Below are 16762 nucleotides of genomic sequence, written 5' to 3'. Positions count from 1 at the left end.
GCTGCTGTAGGCCACATAATCTACATTTAACAATCCAGACAATCCTTATGCACTCTGAAATATGAGAAAGACTTGTTTTAGGCCCAGAAGTCTTTGTTTATGATTCTTTTAGAGCTTTAGGGTTTCTAGAAGTTTCTGTTTATAGAGTTCCTGTTTTCTTACACCTAACCATTGGCCTTGACCTCCTCATTAGCATAAATCAATTGTTCTTTTTAGTGTATTGAGTGATGAGATGGGGTGTGGATGATGGATGATGGCTGGGAGGGAGAGAGGATTTGTTTTTTTTTCTTTTTAGAGTGAGAGTCTCACTTCGTTGCCCGGCTGTACAGTAGCATGATCACAGCTCACTGCAAGCTCTAACTCCTGGGCTTAGGCAATGAGAGAGACTCTTTGGATATGAGTTAGGGAACTTGTTTCTCTTAGTCTTGGCTCTGCAGTAACTTAACCTTGAACAGTTCCATAGCACAGTGTTTATCACTGGGGAGCCAGAGTCCTGAGTCCTGGCTTTGCCACATTCTAACTGTGTACCTGTAGGTAACTCCCACAACCTATCTGTTACTGTTTCCATGCCACTCATGTACCTGTTTCCCTTAGATCCATTTCCTGCACTTTCCCTGTAAGCTGTATTTTCCAGGCCCTCTACTAGTTAGCTTTGGTTATTGAGAGGCACCAGAGAAGATTAGAGGATGGGAGAAAGGAAGCCCACAGTGTTCCTCTCCCTCTGCTCTGGGCAGTGTCTCTAGCCATGGCTGTGTCTTCACCTCCTTGGTTTTAGCTTCTGCTAGGCAGCCCTCATTCCTGCCTCCGACAACAGCATATATTTTCTTTTCCCTCTAGCCCTAGGGATGGTAGTAGTTTCCTGTGTTGCTAATCTTTGGGTTGTCCCACCATCCTATTTGGTTTTGCCTTTCTTCCAACCCGTGTATTTGTTCCCCGTATACATTTCTTGTACCAAAACTATCTGACATGGGCTCTTTTTGGACTCTTCCCAATACAGTTCTCTCATCTATAAAATGAAGATGATCATAGTACTTCTCTCCTCATGTTGTGCTAAGTAAGTTAATACATGCAAAGCATTTAGAACTGAGATTGTCATGTAATTTTTTTTTTGAGACGGAGTTTTGTTCTTGTTGCCCAGGCTGGAGTGCAATGGCACAGTCTCGTCTCACTGCAACCTCCACCTCCCAAGTTCAAGCAATTCTCCTGCCTCAGCCTCCCGAGTAGCTGGGACTACAGGTGCGCTCCACCACGCCTGGCTCATTTTTGTATTTTTAGTAGAGATGGGGTTTCACCATGTTGGCCAGGCTGGTCTTGAACTCCTGACCTTGTGATCCGCCCACCTTGGCCTCCCAAAGTGCTGGGATTACAGGCATGAGCCACTGCACCCAGCCTGTCATGTAATATTTAAAGTAATATTTAGGTAGCTAAGAGTTGTACTGAGCTCTTTTATCATCGTTGATAAAATTGAAGTTACCATTTGTGTTGCCTTCAATATGAAGGAAGTAAGAATCGAGATAATTACAAAAGCATTTGGGTAATAAAATATTTGGATATAGATATGAGACGGCATATGACTTCTAGTGAAACTACCTGGTGTGGGCTGAGCAGGCCCTCACTTTCAAGAAGCCACAGTCTAGTTGGGGAGACAGAACACCTTCATGGCAGGCAGGAAAGAGCAATAAACTTGGGGTGAGCATGCCTGGATTGGAGCTTCAGTTTTGCTGGTTACTGGCTCCGTGCCTTTAGATCAGTGATTCTCACACTTGACCAGCATTAGCATCATCTGAAAGTCTTGTTACCACACAGATTGCTAGACCCCACGCCAAAGTTTCTGACTTAGTAGTTTGGAGGAGAGTAGACAATAATTTGCATTTCCCCCCACCTTTTTTTTTTTTTTTTTTTTGAGACAGGGTCTCTTTCTGTCACCCAGGCTGGAGTGCAATGGCATGATCATAGCTCACTACTGCCTCGACCTGCCGGGCTCAAGTGATCCTCCAGCCCCAGCATCCTAAATAGCTGGGGCCACAGGTGCGTGCCACTATACCTGGCTAACTTTTTGATTTTTTTTGTAGAGTCAAGGTCTCCCTATGTTGCCCAGGCTGGTCTCAAACTCCTGGGCTCAAGCGATCTTCCCCGCCTTGGCCTCCTGAAGTGTTGAGATTACAGGCATGAGCGCCCTGGCTGTAATTTGCATTTCTAATAAGTTCCCAGGTGGTTCTGCAACTGCTGCTGCTCTGGGATCCAATTAGCTTCATTTTCCTCATCTTTAGAAAGGGGATAGTAAACCTGGTTCTGCTTGCTTCACAAGGTGGTACAGACATGAAAGGATTTTGCTGTGATAGAAAATACGATTGTCGGCTGGGCGCGGTGGCTCATGCCTGGAATCCCAGCATTTTGGGAGGCGGAGGCGGGCAGATCACCTGAGGTCAGGAGCTTGAGACCAGCCTGGTCAACATGGGGAAACCCTGTCTCTACTAAAAATACAAATATTAGCCAGGCATGGTGGCAGGCACCTGTAATCCCAGCTACTCAGGAGTCTGAGGCAGGAGAATCGTTTGAACTTGGGAGGCAGAGGCTGCAGTGAGCCCAGATCATGCCATTGCACTCCAGCCTGGACAACAGAGCTAGACTCCATCTCCAAAAAAAAAGTACTATGGTCAGCTGAGTGCAGTGGCTCATACCTGTGAATCCCAGCACTTTGGGAGGTAGAGGTGAGAGGATTGCTTGAGCCTAGGAGTTTGAGACCAGCCTAGGCAAGATGGTAAGACCTCATCTTTACAAAAAAAAAAAAAAAAGGTGGGCATGGTGGTCCCAGCTACATGGGACGCTGAGGCAGAAGGATTGCTTGGGCTCAGGAGGTTGAGGCTTCAGTGAGCTGTGTTCATGCCACTACACTCCAGCCTAGGTGACAGAGCAACACCGTGTCTAAAAAAAAAAAAGAAGAAAAAGAAAATGTTATTGTCTATAACAACTAGAAGTGCCTTCTTCATTAAGCGCACACACACACCCCTTAGTTGATTTTTAAGATATTTCCAAGGCAGTAACACTTGTAGACTCATATAGTATGAATAAAGTATGCAATTACAGTGAGTAGACAGAACAGAATGACGAGGTCGGCTTTGGATGGATTTTTTTCTTCAGAGTCGAGAAGTTTGGAACTGGATTTAGAATGAGGTGACAGGTGTGAATTGTCAGCAAGCAGTCAGGAGGAGGGATGTGGCCTGGAGGATCTGTGCAGAGCCTGCTGTGTTCACGCACAGCAGCCTATATAGGGAAGCCATATGACCTCTGCTCTCGCCACCCTCGCACCCTTTTCAGTCGCACACTCTTACCCCCGTCTAGAATGTCTTCTTTCCTTTGTGTGGCTGGATCCTACCTTCTCTTCATATTGCGGTTCAAATCCTACTTTTTTTTCCTGCTGACTTGTTCATTTTAATCTTTTCCTATCCTGAAGTCTTTCCTTTTTCCGAAAGACTTGTGGTCTTTACTCGGTAATAACTTGTTTTATTTTGTGGTCTTTCAAAAAGTTTTTAGCCTATCTCAGCTGGGCGTGGCGGCTCACGCCTGGAATCCCAGCCCTTTCGGAGGCTGAGGCGGGCAGATCACCTGAGGTCAGGAGTTCAAGACCAGCCTGGCCAACATGGTGAAACCCCGTCTCTACTAAAAATACAAAAATTAGCCAGGTGTGGTGGCTTACACCTATAATCCCAGCTACTCAGGAGGCTGAGGCAAGAGAATCATTTGAACCTAAGAGGTGGAGGTTGCAGTGAGCCAAGATTGCGCCATTGCACTACAGCCTGGGCGACAGAGTGAGACTCTGTCTCAAAAAAAAAAAAAGTTTTAACCTATCTCTCTCATGAGATTGTCAGCTTTTTTTTTTTTGAGATGGAGTCTCGCTGTCACCCAGGCTGGAGTGCAGTGGCATGATCTCGGCTCACTGCAACCTCTGCCTCTTGGGTTCAAGCGCTTCTCCTGCCTCAGCCTCCCGAGTAGCTGGGATTACAGGCGCATGCCACCATGCCTGGCTAATTTCTGTGTTTTTAGTAGAGACGAGGTTTTACCATGTTGGCCAGGCTGGTCTCGAACTCCTGACCTCAAGTGATCCACCCACCTTGGCCTTCCAAAGTGCTGGGATTACAGGTGTGAGCCACCGCACCCAGCCTGATTGTCAGCTTCTTGAAGTCAGGGGCTAAGTCCTCTGCTTGTACATCTCTTAAGCCCTAAGAAAAGTGTTGGGAATGGCTTATGTATGTAATAAGCATGTGGGATTGTGGCAGTCTATCCATTAATTCTTGTAGCGTATGAAAAAGGAATCTTGCTTTCCAGTTTTTACCTTTTTTTTTCTTTTTTTTTTTTTGGAGATAGAGTATTGCTCTGTTGCCCAGGCTGGAGTGCAGTGACACGATCTCAACTCACTGCAACCTCTGCCTCCTGGGTTCAAGTGATTCTCGTGCTTCAGCCTCCCCAGTAGCTGGGATTACAGGTGTGCACCACCACACCCAGATAATTTTTGTATTTTTAGTAGAGACATGTTTTCACCATGTTGGTCAGGCCGGTCTGGAACTCCTGACCTCAAGTGATCCACCCGCCTCAGCCTCCCAAAGTGTTGGGATTACGGGTGGGAGCCACTGTGCCCAGCCCTGCCTTCTTCTGTTTTCTACTTAACTAAATGTATATAGCTTTCCATTTTTATTGCAAATAGCCTATGGAAATAAATGAGAAAACTCATATTTTAGAGACTGGAAGGGGTGAGCTGGGGCTTGAAAGTTGATCTTCTGATCCAGATCCTGAGGTCTCTCTGCTGTAGTGTGCTGCTTGCTTCCCAAGTTGGCTAGACTTCTAAAAATCTCCAACGGTTTGCCATTGGTTTCAGGATACAGTCTAAACTGCTTGAGGCATGGTAGATAAGACCTATCACAGCTTGGATCCCATCTACCTTTCCCTGCTTATGCTCAGACACTCCCCTTTGCTGCTTCCATAGGACCATTTACTAGATCTCAAAGAGGGAGGAGGCTAAGGTGAGGAGGAGTGTGCAGAAGAAGGGAGCAGCTACTTCCTTTGGCATGCCCAAATGCTGTTACTTTCATTTTACTTAGGTAATATATGATAATATACAAAAGATTATACGTAAAGTCTGTGGGAGTTAGACTTTACATATAGACCATCTGTGAGCCCACCACTCAACTTAAGAATTAAAACATGATCAACACTATTAAAGTTCCCTGTGTGCCCCTCACTGTTTTCTGTAGAGCAGGGTGGGTTTTACCACATGCTGCCTCTCCTGCTATTTCCCCCTACCTTTCTAGAAAAGGCTGTCAGTGAGAGGATTCCCCTCACCCCCCACCAAGAACTGCTGAGGTAGTGCCAGATTGCTGTCTGGCCTCATTCCGGGGGGAGTCATTTGACTCTACTCTGGGGTTTGCCAGTGAAAGTCTTGATGATGAATAGGATCTCTGTCCCTTGCAGGTCAGACCGGGAAGCTGATGTATGTGATGCACAACTCAGAGTACCCATTGAGCTGTTTCGCCCTCTTTGAGAATGGCCCTTGCCTTATTGCTGACACCAACTTTGATGTGCTTATGGTGAAGCTCAAGGGCTTTTTCCAGAGTGCTAAGGCCAGCAAGATTGAGACCCGGGGTACCCGGTACCAGTACTGTGACTTCCTGGTGAAGGTGGGCACGGTCACAATGGGGCCCAGTGCCCGGGGCATCTCTGTGGAGGTAAGACCTTGGTGAAAATAGGAGCAGGATGTTCTGAGGGGGCTGCTTAGCAAAGGGCTCTGAAGATTTTCCAGTTCTTCTCTCTTTTTTTTTTTTTTGAGACAGAGTCTTGTTCTGTCACCCAGGCTGGAATGCAATGGCACAATCTTGGCACACTGTAGCCTCGACCTCCAGGGCTCAAGTGATCCTTCCGCCTCAGTCTCCCAAGTACCTGGGACTACACCCACTGAATTAAAATTTTTTTTTTTTTTAGTAGAAATGAGGTCTTACTATGTTGTTGCCCTATGTTGCCCAGGCTGATCTCAGACTCCTGGGCTCAATTGATCCTCCCATCTCAGCCCCCCAAAGTGCTGGGATTACAGGTATGAGCCAACACACCTGGCCTCCAGTCCTCAATTTAAACAGATATTTATGCCTACCTGATCCCTGACTCCAAGGCATCTATGCTTCCTCTTCGTGAATCTTCTATCCTTTCTTTAATTATTCAGAGACTCTCTAACACAGCTGGGAAGTAGGAAGTGGGAAGCTGGGTTCAAAGCAAGCAGAAAGCTTCATTAGGAAGGGTGGCTTGCTGGAGAAGGGAAAAGATAGTCAAGGAAGGCAGGTGAGTTATGATATGGAGGGACAGTCGCCCATGACAAGAAGTTCTGGAGCAGACCAGGACAACTCTTAGAACAATTTTCTGGCGGTGGGCCCTAAATCACATATGCCCATATACCTTTCCTTAGTATGCTTTAAGATAGTGTGGGAAGCAAAAATGTGCTTTTCCTTTTGACATGCTGTCTGCTTTCTTTCATGGTAGAAAGAGTGTTTGTGTGTGAGATCACTTCATCTGTGACACAGAGAGTGTGTGTGTGTGTCTGTGTATACATACACATATATAGTGACAAGGAGTGAGAGTGGCAGTGTAGCAGTGGCTGGCTTCTTTGGGACCAAGGAAAGTTCACAACCTATAATGTGCCCAGCACTGAGATAAGAAAACAAGTAAGCTTGCAGGTCTACCCTTTGAAAATTTGTGATTTATTTATTAAGAGTGAGGCTGAAACACACAAACTCTTTTTGAAGTTAGTCTGAAAATGCTATAAAAGAGGCAGTTGGCTCTGGGAATTCAGGCCAGTGTGAGCACTGCTGACTTTGGTTGTGATGCTTCCTGAGGATCAGCATTTATGTAGGGATTTAAAATGTAGAGACATGGGGATAGATAAGTCTAGGAAGAATCCCAGTTGGAGAAAAGGGCATTAGTGGTAGTTTCTGCTCAGCAACCTCTAGGACCAAGACTTCCTAACCCTTTCGGCTTGTGATAGACCTTGGATTTGCTGAGACCCACTGAGGACCCGCTGTTTATCCTCCACATTTCTAATCTTGTAGTAGAAACACACTCCACCTGTTTCTTTACTTATTTCTCCTTAGGGTTGCCAGTAATTTTGCCCTGCCATCTCTCCAGTAAAAAATTAAGAGAGCAGAAGGAGAAAACCTAAGATGTATATTTTTTGGCCCATGACACACTATTTGGGAAATTCTTTCTTAGGGTCAGAACCCAGGTTGGTTCTACCTAGGGAGTAAAATTTGGTCTTGAAAAAAACTCATGAGCATATGTGTCCACTCTACTCTCTACTTACCACCCCCACACACATTTTCCTTCTCTTTCTCTTTGTTGTGTCTCTTAGAATTTTCTTGAGCTCTCCTTGAATATTTACCCAGCATAGCAGGGACAACACAGTCCTGAGATCATCAAAAGGGGCCCAGATCTGCTTCTGAGTCCTCTGGGAGGGCTGCGGGTTGGCACAGCTCCAGGATGAGAAGGTCAAAGATGCCTAAAGATGCTGGGTATTGAGCCCAGTGTTTAGGTTGAATGTTTCCTGTGGACCAATACTGTGCTAGGAGGTGTGTGTCTTTAGCTCGGGGTTGGGGAAGATGGGAGCAGGAGGCAGGAGGTATAAGAGAAGCAGACCTTGTCTTAGCCTTCATTCACCCTCATTCTCTGTGCTTTTGGTTCCCAGGTGGAGTATGGCCCCTGTGTGGTAGCTAGTGACTGCTGGAGTCTGCTGCTCGAGTTCCTACAGAGCTTTCTAGGCAGCCACACACCAGGGGCTCCCGCAGTGTTTGGGAACAGACATGATGCGGTCTACGGCCCAGCAGATACCATGGTCCAGTATATGGAACTCTTCAACAAGATCCGCAAGCAGCAGCAGGTGCCGGTGGCTGGGATTCGTTAGTGATGAGCAGCTGCCAGCTGAGCTCTGTCACCGGGGGTACTCCACAGGAGGAGCAGGTGCTGACTTTCAGGTCCCTGGACCCCAGAAACCCAGGGTAGACATGGACTCTACTCTCCTTCTCTGGTTCCCAGCTGTGGCTTTTGTTCTGGGGCTGAGTCCCCTCCCCAACCCCCTGACTCTCACACATAGCCCCCCATCAGCTGTTTTACTCTGTGCCTTACTGGATTTGGCCTGTCCTCAAGAATGGTAATTATGAAGAGTGGAGAAGTTTGGACCCTGCCTCCTTTAGGGGAAAGGTAGGACAGGAATGTCCCTGCCTGGTACTGGTGGGGGAAATAGTCCATATCCCCAACTATTGAGGGTTTGTCCCAGGCCGATGGTGAACATGCTGCATTTTATGTTTGGATTGTGCTGTAATAAGAGCCTCTTCCTTCCCTCAGAGGATGTGGCTGGGCTTCTATCCTAGAGATGGAGTAGGAGGCACAACTGGTTTGATAGTTACTATTTTCTGACCTGTTTGCTGAAGTGATTTGCGAATTGACTTTCCTAGGGTGTTGCCTGAGTCCTTCGAAATCTCCTTCTGACATCTTTCCCTTCTGTTGTGAAATATGTTAAGCCACAGGCCAAACTGCTATAAGATCCAAGTTTGTTTTTTTCTCACCTAATAATAGAGAGGTAATCAGATGGTCTAGGGCAGATTTAACTCTACAAGGTTATCAGGAACTTTGTTTCCTTCTGTCTTATTCAGCCATTCCCAGTATGTTTTCTTACCCACAAGATCAAAGCAGACTCATCAGCTCCATATCTGCATTCCACTGGGGAAAGAGAGAGAGAAAAGAGCAGTTTTTTAAAAAAAGATATGACTGAGCATTGCTCAAATCACTGTGGCCACACTTTGCTGAAAGAGATGCTGGGACATAGAACCTCTTATCTGGGCAGTTATGTGCTGAGTTAAAACTCAGGGATTCTGTGACTACAAGATGAAAGAGAATTTGGTTGCTGAGACGCAGTTAATGGCTTCTGTTACATGGAGCTCAATGGATGTGCCCAGGAATGCTCTTGGCTGTTATTTTGCAGTTAATACCTCCTGTAACTAAAGCATTTGTTTATGAGTTGACTTGAGAGAAGGGCTGATCTCAGAGCCACTTTGAGCTAAGTTGGATTAGTCACACTAGGAAGTTAATTCCACACCTTTCGTCTTAAGTCTCAGTATTGAGGCCTCTCCAGTTCTCATGCACCCCGATCTTAGGGTTAGAATACTTGACCCTGATACCTGCACCATGCTTCATGGTTGCCTGAGCTCTTTCTCCTGTTTCATTTGAGCCTCCAAACTACATATTTGGTCATATTGCCTGCCTACCCCATGCCTGCTGCAGAAATATTCATCCAGGTTAACCTTGATATACACAGAGATGGTCTTGGAGAATTATGAATGTATGTACTGTATTGTCATCAAGGATACTGTCCCTTATTTGAAGGCATCTAAAGAGAAACTGTTTTCAGATCCAAGTGCTCAGATCTAAAGCCTCTGCAACAAGTCAGGTGGTGGTCATGTTTCCCTTCTAGTTTTGGCTGACAGGAAGCTCAATTCAGTACCATAACTACAGAACCTGTCATCTGTACTTTTTGTTCTCACCCCGTTTTTGTTATTTTGTTTCTGATTTTTTATATTGAGGTATGTTTTAGATATTGTTTACAAAAATAAAATGCACAGATCTTACCTTTTTGGCCTCCTGATTTACATTTGCTCTCGTCCAGGTTTATTTATTTGTATTTTTCTGTAGGCTGCAGCTTTTATGGAATGAAACAATGCATAGGCAGCATTTTGAACACAACGCATTTCCTGAAAATCTCCAGAAGTTGATTGTGGTAAATATAGACTCTCTAGACTTGTGCATCATAAGGAGGGACTCTGTTCCCTAAAAGCTAAAAAGCAGTGTAAAATCCCTAACTACACTTGGCTTTTATTTTGTTTTATTATTATTATTATTACTTTTTGAGATGGAGTTTTGCTCTTGTACCATTGTGCAATGGTACAATCTCGGCTCACCACAACCTCCGCTTCCCGGGTTCAAGCGATTCTCCTGCCTCAGCCTCCTGAGTAGCTGGTATTACAGGCATGTGCAGTTAATTTTGTACTTTTAGTAGAGATGGGCTTTCTCCATGTTGGTCAGGCTGGTCTCGAACTCCTGACCTCAGGTGATCCACCCGCTTCAGCCTCCCAAAGTGCTGGGATTACAGGCGTGAGCCACCATGCCCGGCCCTTATTTTATTTTATTTTTTTGCGATGGAGTTTCATTCTTATTACCTAGGCTGGAGCGCAGCGGCGCAATCTCGGCTCACTGCGAACTCCGCTTCCCGGATTCAAGCAATTCTCATGCCTCAGCCTCCCGAATAGCTGGGATTAGAGGCGCCCACCACCACACCCGGCTAATTTTTTGTATTTTTAGTAGAGATGGGGTTTCATCATGTTGGCCAGGCTGGTCTCAAACTCCTGACCTCAGGTAATCCACCTGCCTCAGTCTCCCAGAGTGCTGGGATTATAGGCGTGAGCCACTGTGCCCGGCCCACTTTGCCTTTTAGGCACAGTCTTGGCCTAAATTTCCAGCGTTTTTCACTTTTGTTCTTTTCCTTCACATTTAAGCACACATTCGACCAGCTTTAAGTCTAGAGAACACCAGATTTAAGAACTGCCACTTGGGTACTTTTTCCTTTGTGTCAATTAAAGGAAATGTGTCACTAAAAGAAGCAGGTAATGTAATACATTTCTTTTTTTTTTTTTTTTTTTGAGACGGAATCTTGCTCTGTCACCAGGCTGGAGTACAGTGGCTCGATCTCAGCTCACTGCAGCCTCCTCCTCCCAGGTTCAAGTGATTCTTCTCCTTCGGCCTCCCAAGTAGCCAGGACTACAGGTGCACGCCACCACACCCAGCTAATTTTTGTATTTTTCCATTTTCTTTTTTTTTTTGAGACAGAGTCTCGCTCTGTCACCCAGGCTGGAGTGCAGTGGCGTGATCTCGGGTTACTGCAAGCTCGGCCTCCCGGGTTCACACCATTCTCCTGCGTCAGCCTCCTGAGTAGCTGGGACTACAGGTGCGTGCCATCACGCCTGGCTAATTTTTTCTTGTATTTTTAGTAGAGACGGGGTTTCACTGTGTTAGCCAGGATGGTCTCGATCTCCTGACCTCATGATCCACCCGCCTCGGCCTCCCAAAGTGCTGGGATTATAGGCGTGAGCCACTGCGCCTAGCATTTTTTGTATTTTTATTTTTTTATTTTTTGAGATGGAGTCTCGCTCTGTCGCCCAAGCTGGAGTGCAGTGGCTCGATCTCGGCTCACTGCAAGCTCTGCCTCCCGGGCTTAGCCATTCTCCTGCCTCAGCCTCCCGAGTAGCTGGGACTACAGGTGCCTGCCACCACGCCCGGCTAATTTTTTGTATTTTTAGTAAAGACGGTTTCACCGTGTTAGCCAGGATGTTCTCGATCTCCTGACCTTGTGATCTGCCCGCCTCAGCCTCCCAAAGTGCTGGGATTACAGGCATGAGCCACCGCGCCCGGCCTAATTTTTGTATTTTTAGTAGAAATGGGGTCTCACCATGTTGGCCAGGATGGTCTCGATCTCTTGACCTCATGATCTGCCCGCCTCGGCCTCCCAAAGTGCTGGGACTACAGGCTTGAGCCACTGTGCCCAGCCTACATTTCTTAAATAATTTAAGAAATACGGCTCCACTAGCAAAGTTGCCAAAAATAAATTGATGACTTGTGGGAAGGACCCATATGTTATCCAGCTCTTGTGTGCATTTCTGAGTGGGGCTTTCAGGAGTGCTTTAGGATATAAATGTTTGTGTATGAAAGTGAAAGTTGAGGGCTATTTTTATAAATTAAGGGGAAAAGGACGTGATTATTCCCATTTTATAAATAAATCTTACACTCAGCCAGTAAATGGAGATGCCATATTTTTTTGGTTCACATCTGATGTTCTTCTTGCCCCTCTAGACTATGTTCCTACCACTCCTTCCTCTGTTGCCAGATGCTTTAGCCCTTTTCCCATCTGTAGCTACCCCAAAAGAGCAGAAACTGGGAAACATCTAGGGCCTTGCCAATGTCATCTTGGGGTACTTTTGCCAGAGCTACACAGAAATATGCTAACCTTGACTGTCAGCTGTCAGGGCAGCTTTAGAGCTCATTTAGTTCTCTCAGTGTAAAATGGAGAGGCTGTAGCTCCCAGAGAAGTCATGCAGAGAGATGAGGGTGGAGTCAGGACCAAATTTCAGGCCCAGGACTCCTGACTACCAGCATCTGCCAAAGTACAGCAGCTGGACCTCCCTGAGGTGCCAAATGATTTTAGGTGGAATGTGGAAACATTTTAATACTAGTACTTCTGTCTTATTCTAATTTATATTAAGAGAAAAATATAACTAGTTCTTTATTCCTTAGGATGGGCGTGTTTTTAAGAGTTTGTTTGTTTGTTTGTTTGTTTATTTATCAGTAGAGATGGAGGTCTCATCCTGTTGCCCAGCCTGGAAGAGTCTTTTCAAATGATCTATTAAGTTACAGTACAGGGGATACATGCAAACCTCAAAACCTGTGGAAGGGGAAGGCAAATACTGGATCTTGGGAACCACTGTAATCTACTTTGTGTCTAGTCTATTTCCTACATCCATTGATGGTTCCTGCCCTGGCTGTGCTTTCCTGTTGTCTCTCTTTGATGCTGGATTCTCTGTACCCTGCTCCCACACTACCTCCTGCTGGCTTTCCTCAGATATCAAGGACCAAGTAGTCACATTTCCCCTACCATGCATTGGTGTCGCTTCTTCACTGAAGAAAACACCTAGGGACTGACCACTCCTCCCCTCCACCAGATATACCCAACCCAGTGTGTTCTGAGGCTTCAGGGTAAGGCAGTTAGTGAAATTTTTCTCTCCAAATCCTGGAAGGTAAGGGTTGTGGTTAGAAGTTCCCCACCTAAGCATGTGCTCCAGGTGTCAAAAATTGACAGGCAGGACTGATATATGGCCTTGTGGTCTCCAACCCCATACCTTTAACTCCCAACATTGCCTTTCTCTTGCCACACCCTCCCTCTCCATTTCTGTTACTGCCTGGGTGTCTTAGGCCACAGACCCCAGTTACTATTGCATGGGGAATGGCTGAACCCAATTGCATTACAAGTTTGGGCCTCCCCTGAGAATTTGGTGTCTTTGGCTTGTGAGTACTCACTTCTTGGGGGTGGGATCTCTCCAAGATGAGTCACTATGATTGTGTAGAGCATTCCCAAATCAGTCTTTTTGGTTAGAACAACTCTTTAAATCACCTAGCTTGACCATCATTCAACACTCACATCTCGGCCAGGCGTGGTCGCTCACACCTGTAATACCAGCACTTTGGGAAGCTGAGGTGGACAGATCACCTGAGGTCAGGAGTTCAAAACCAGCTTGACTAACATGGTGAAACCCCATCTCTACTAAAAATACAAAATTAGCTGGGCGTGGTGGCACATTCCTGTAATCCCAGCTACTTGGGAGGCTGTGGCAGAAGAATGAATCACTTGAACCTGGGAGGTGGAGGTTGCAGTGAGACGAGATCTTGCCACTGTACTCCAGCCTGGGTGACAGAGTGAGACTCTGTCTCAAAAAAAAAAAAAAAAGAAAAAAATCTGTGATCCAAAAAAGAGTCTCTAAAGGGAGAGCAAATCCTGAAATGGAAACAGTATGAGGACAAAGTTAAGCAGGTTTGAGACTGGTCCAGCCAGCTTTTGTGAGCAGGATCTTTCCCTGCCTTCTGGACCTTACATTTGGGTGTCAAGCCAGAGGATTTTCCTTCTTCATTTTATAGCCAATCCTTTGGGCCTTTCAGACAGTTTCTGGGAAGATGGACTGAGTTTTTGCTATCTTCCTATGTTTCCCCTTTTTCTTTTGAAAATAGGCAGGAGTAAATATATATGAAGCAATCTTGATAGCTACCTCTGTGGCTTCAGAGTTACTCTTCTGTTATGACACTCCATGGGGTCTGACAAGTATTCTGTTGTAATGGAATTTGGCATAATGCATATACTTCTTCATTTTTCAGAAAAACGTGATTGATGAGGCAGAGAAATAGTTCCTTTCCTCTGTGATGAAATTATCAAGTTAAAAAATTATTGAAATGATTAGGGCAAAGTTTCCTAATTCTCTTGCATTCTCTGTTTCATTTCCCAACATAGACCCCTGCCCCACCATGAGATAGCACAGATTAATTTTTAAGATTAATATGAATTCAACTGAATTTTCTTTGGAGACTTTTAAAAAGAGAGTTTAGGGACCACATTTATGTAGCCTAGATTGTCCTGAAGTCAGAATTCAAGAGTAGAAGTCTTTTGTCATGTAGGAAAGGCAAGGCTGTGAATGTGAAGGTGACGGGTATTCTGGGGTTGCCTGCTCAAGGGAAGAGAATGCGTCTTTAAGAGACAGATGGCTGAGTGCTAGCCATAGCACTGGCCCTAACTTGCCACGTAACTTCAATCAAGCTGTTGTCTCTGAGTCTCATCTGTACAGTGGGAATAATGATGCCTGCTTTCCATATTTCATAGAGTTGTTGAGAGGCTCAAAGGAAAATACATATGAAGAATGTTTTGTAGGCAAGAAGATGCCATCTCTGCTCTCTTGTCTTTTAATTTTCTATAATTTTTTATCTTTTAAGACAGAGTCACACTGCGTTTCCCAGGCTGGTCTCAAACTCCTGGGCTAAAGTGATCCTCGGCCTCCCAGTGTTGGGATCATAGGTGTGAGCCACCATGCCTGGCCTAAATATTTATTAATTTGCTTAAAGGTAACAGTAAGCCCATCACATGTTAACATAAATAATTTTTTTTTTTTTTTTTTTTTGAGACAGAGTCTCACTCTATGGCCTAGGCTGGAGTACAGTGGTACAATCTCGGCTCACTGCAACCTCTGGCTCCCAGGTTCAAGCAATTCTTGTGCCTCAGCCTCCCGAGTAGCTGGGATTACAGGTGCCCGCCACCATATGACCTCAGGTGTTCTACCCACCATGGCCTCCCAAAGTGCACGGATTACAGGCGTGAGCCACTGCTCCTGGCCAATATATATATATATATATTTATTTAATTTTTTTTTTTTTGAGATGGGGTCTTGGTCTGTTGCCCAGGCTGGAATGCAGTGGCATGATCATAGCTCACTACAGCCTCCATCTCCCAGGCTCAAGCAGTCCTCCCACCTCATCCTCCTGAGTAGCTGGAACTACCTGTGCCCACTGCCATATCTGGCTAATTTATTTTTAGTAGAGATGAGGTGTTGCTATGTTGTCCAGGCTTGGTCTCAAACTTCCTAAGCTCAAGCGATCTTCCCACCTTGGCTTCCCTAAGTGCTGGGATAACAGGCATGAGCCACTGTGCCTGGCTGATAAAATATTTTTAAGGAAAAGTAATTATTTTTCCAAACAAAATTTCTTGAGAAGAGTAGCATTGTTTTTAATTTTCATAAATCTTTTGAATGTCTGGCATAATAGAAGACTGTGAAATACTCATATCTGCTTTTGCATTCAGTCTGTTTCAATGTTATTTTGGTTGAAGAATATGAAGAAAATTCAACCTCCCACAGATGTGTATTTGGAAAAAGGGAGTATATTCATAACTTTTTCAGATAATTGTGGATATTCTTTGATGCTATCAAAACTCTGCTAAAGGTTATTTGCAGTGTGGAACCTCAAAGTATATTAGTGAACTTTTTATATTCCATTAATATTTATTGGTTTATTTTGCACTTTTTTTTTTCTTTTTAGGGATGGGGGTCTCGCTATATTGCCCAGGCTAGTCTCGAACTCCTGGGCTCAAGTGACCCACCTGCCTCAGCCTTTCGAAGTGCCAGGATTACAGGCGTGAGCCACTGCACCTGGCCTTATTTTGCACTTTGAATGGATCTTTTACTAATGTGTGATTTTGTAGTGTCATGCATTGGTCATTTGGAAAACACTACACATCTCCTAAATGTGGACACATTATACAGTATCAAAAAATCATATTTATTTATTTTTATTTTTTATTTTATTTTATTTTATTTTTTGAGATGGAGTCTCGTTCTGTTGCCCAGGCTGGAGTGCAGTGGCACCATCTCGGCTTACTGCAAGCTCCGCCTCCCAGGTTCAAGCAATTCTCCTGCCTCAGCCTCCCGAGTAGCTGGGACTAAGGCACACGCCGCCACACCCAGCTAATTTTTTTTGTATTTTGAGTAGAGATGGGGTTTCACTGTGTTGCCCAGGCTGGTCTTGAACTCCTGAGCTCAGGCAATCCGCTCACCTCGGCCTCCCAAAGTGCCAGGATTACAGGCATGAGCCACCGTGCCCGGACTTATTTTAGTTTTGTGAGACAGAGTCTTGCTCTGTTGCCCAGGCTGGAGGGCAGTGCCATGATCTCGGCTCACTGCAACCTTTGCCTCCCTGGTTCAAGCAATTCTTGTGTCTCAGCCTCCTGAGTAGCTGGTATTACAGGCATGCGCCACCATGCCCAGCTAATTTTTTTATTTTTAGTAGAGATGGGGTTTCGCTATGTTGGCCAGACTGGTCTCGAACTCCTGGCCTGAAATGATTTGCCCACCTTGACCTCCCAAAGTGTTGGGATTACAGGCATGAGCCACCGTGCCTGGCCCACTACCAGTCTTATTAGAAAAAGTCATGGGAAGCTATCAAACTTACATTGGGAGATACAAGTCAGTTGTTAGAAATTCTGTTTGACTTAAATGCTTGAGTTTTATCAGGCCAGGCGCGGTGGCTCACGCCTGTAATCCTAGCACTTTGGGAGGCTGAGGCGGGCAGACTGCCTGAGCTCAGGAGTTCAAGA

At 45.4% G+C, this 16762-nt stretch overlaps 1 protein-coding gene across 4 annotated transcripts in view; it reads left to right on the top strand.

The window, feature by feature from the left end:
- MED20 (mediator complex subunit 20) overlaps window positions 1–16762 on the top strand; it is a 49149-nt gene that overhangs the window by 5801 nt on the left and 26586 nt on the right. For 2 of the 4 annotated variants that reach the window (XR_010134075.1, XR_010134074.1), the window contains exons 3-4: window positions 5467–5720; window positions 7721–7992. Coding sequence is in view for 2 of the 4 variants with exons in the window: in XM_004044006.5 (XP_004044054.2) it covers window positions 5467–5720; window positions 7721–7936 (470 nt within the window). In the remaining 2 variants the exon portion in view is untranslated. Of the gene's footprint in view, window positions 1–5466; window positions 5721–7720; window positions 9657–16762 lie in introns of those variants that run through there. The other 2 variants (XM_004044006.5, XM_063707139.1) reach the window with 1 other exon arrangement.

This window comes from Gorilla gorilla, chromosome 5, assembly GCF_029281585.2.
Source record: "Gorilla gorilla gorilla isolate KB3781 chromosome 5, NHGRI_mGorGor1-v2.1_pri, whole genome shotgun sequence".
Taxonomy (NCBI): domain Eukaryota; kingdom Metazoa; phylum Chordata; class Mammalia; order Primates; family Hominidae; genus Gorilla; species Gorilla gorilla.
The sequence above is the reverse complement of the archived record's forward strand: the minus strand, read 5'-3'. Positions and strand labels throughout refer to the sequence as shown.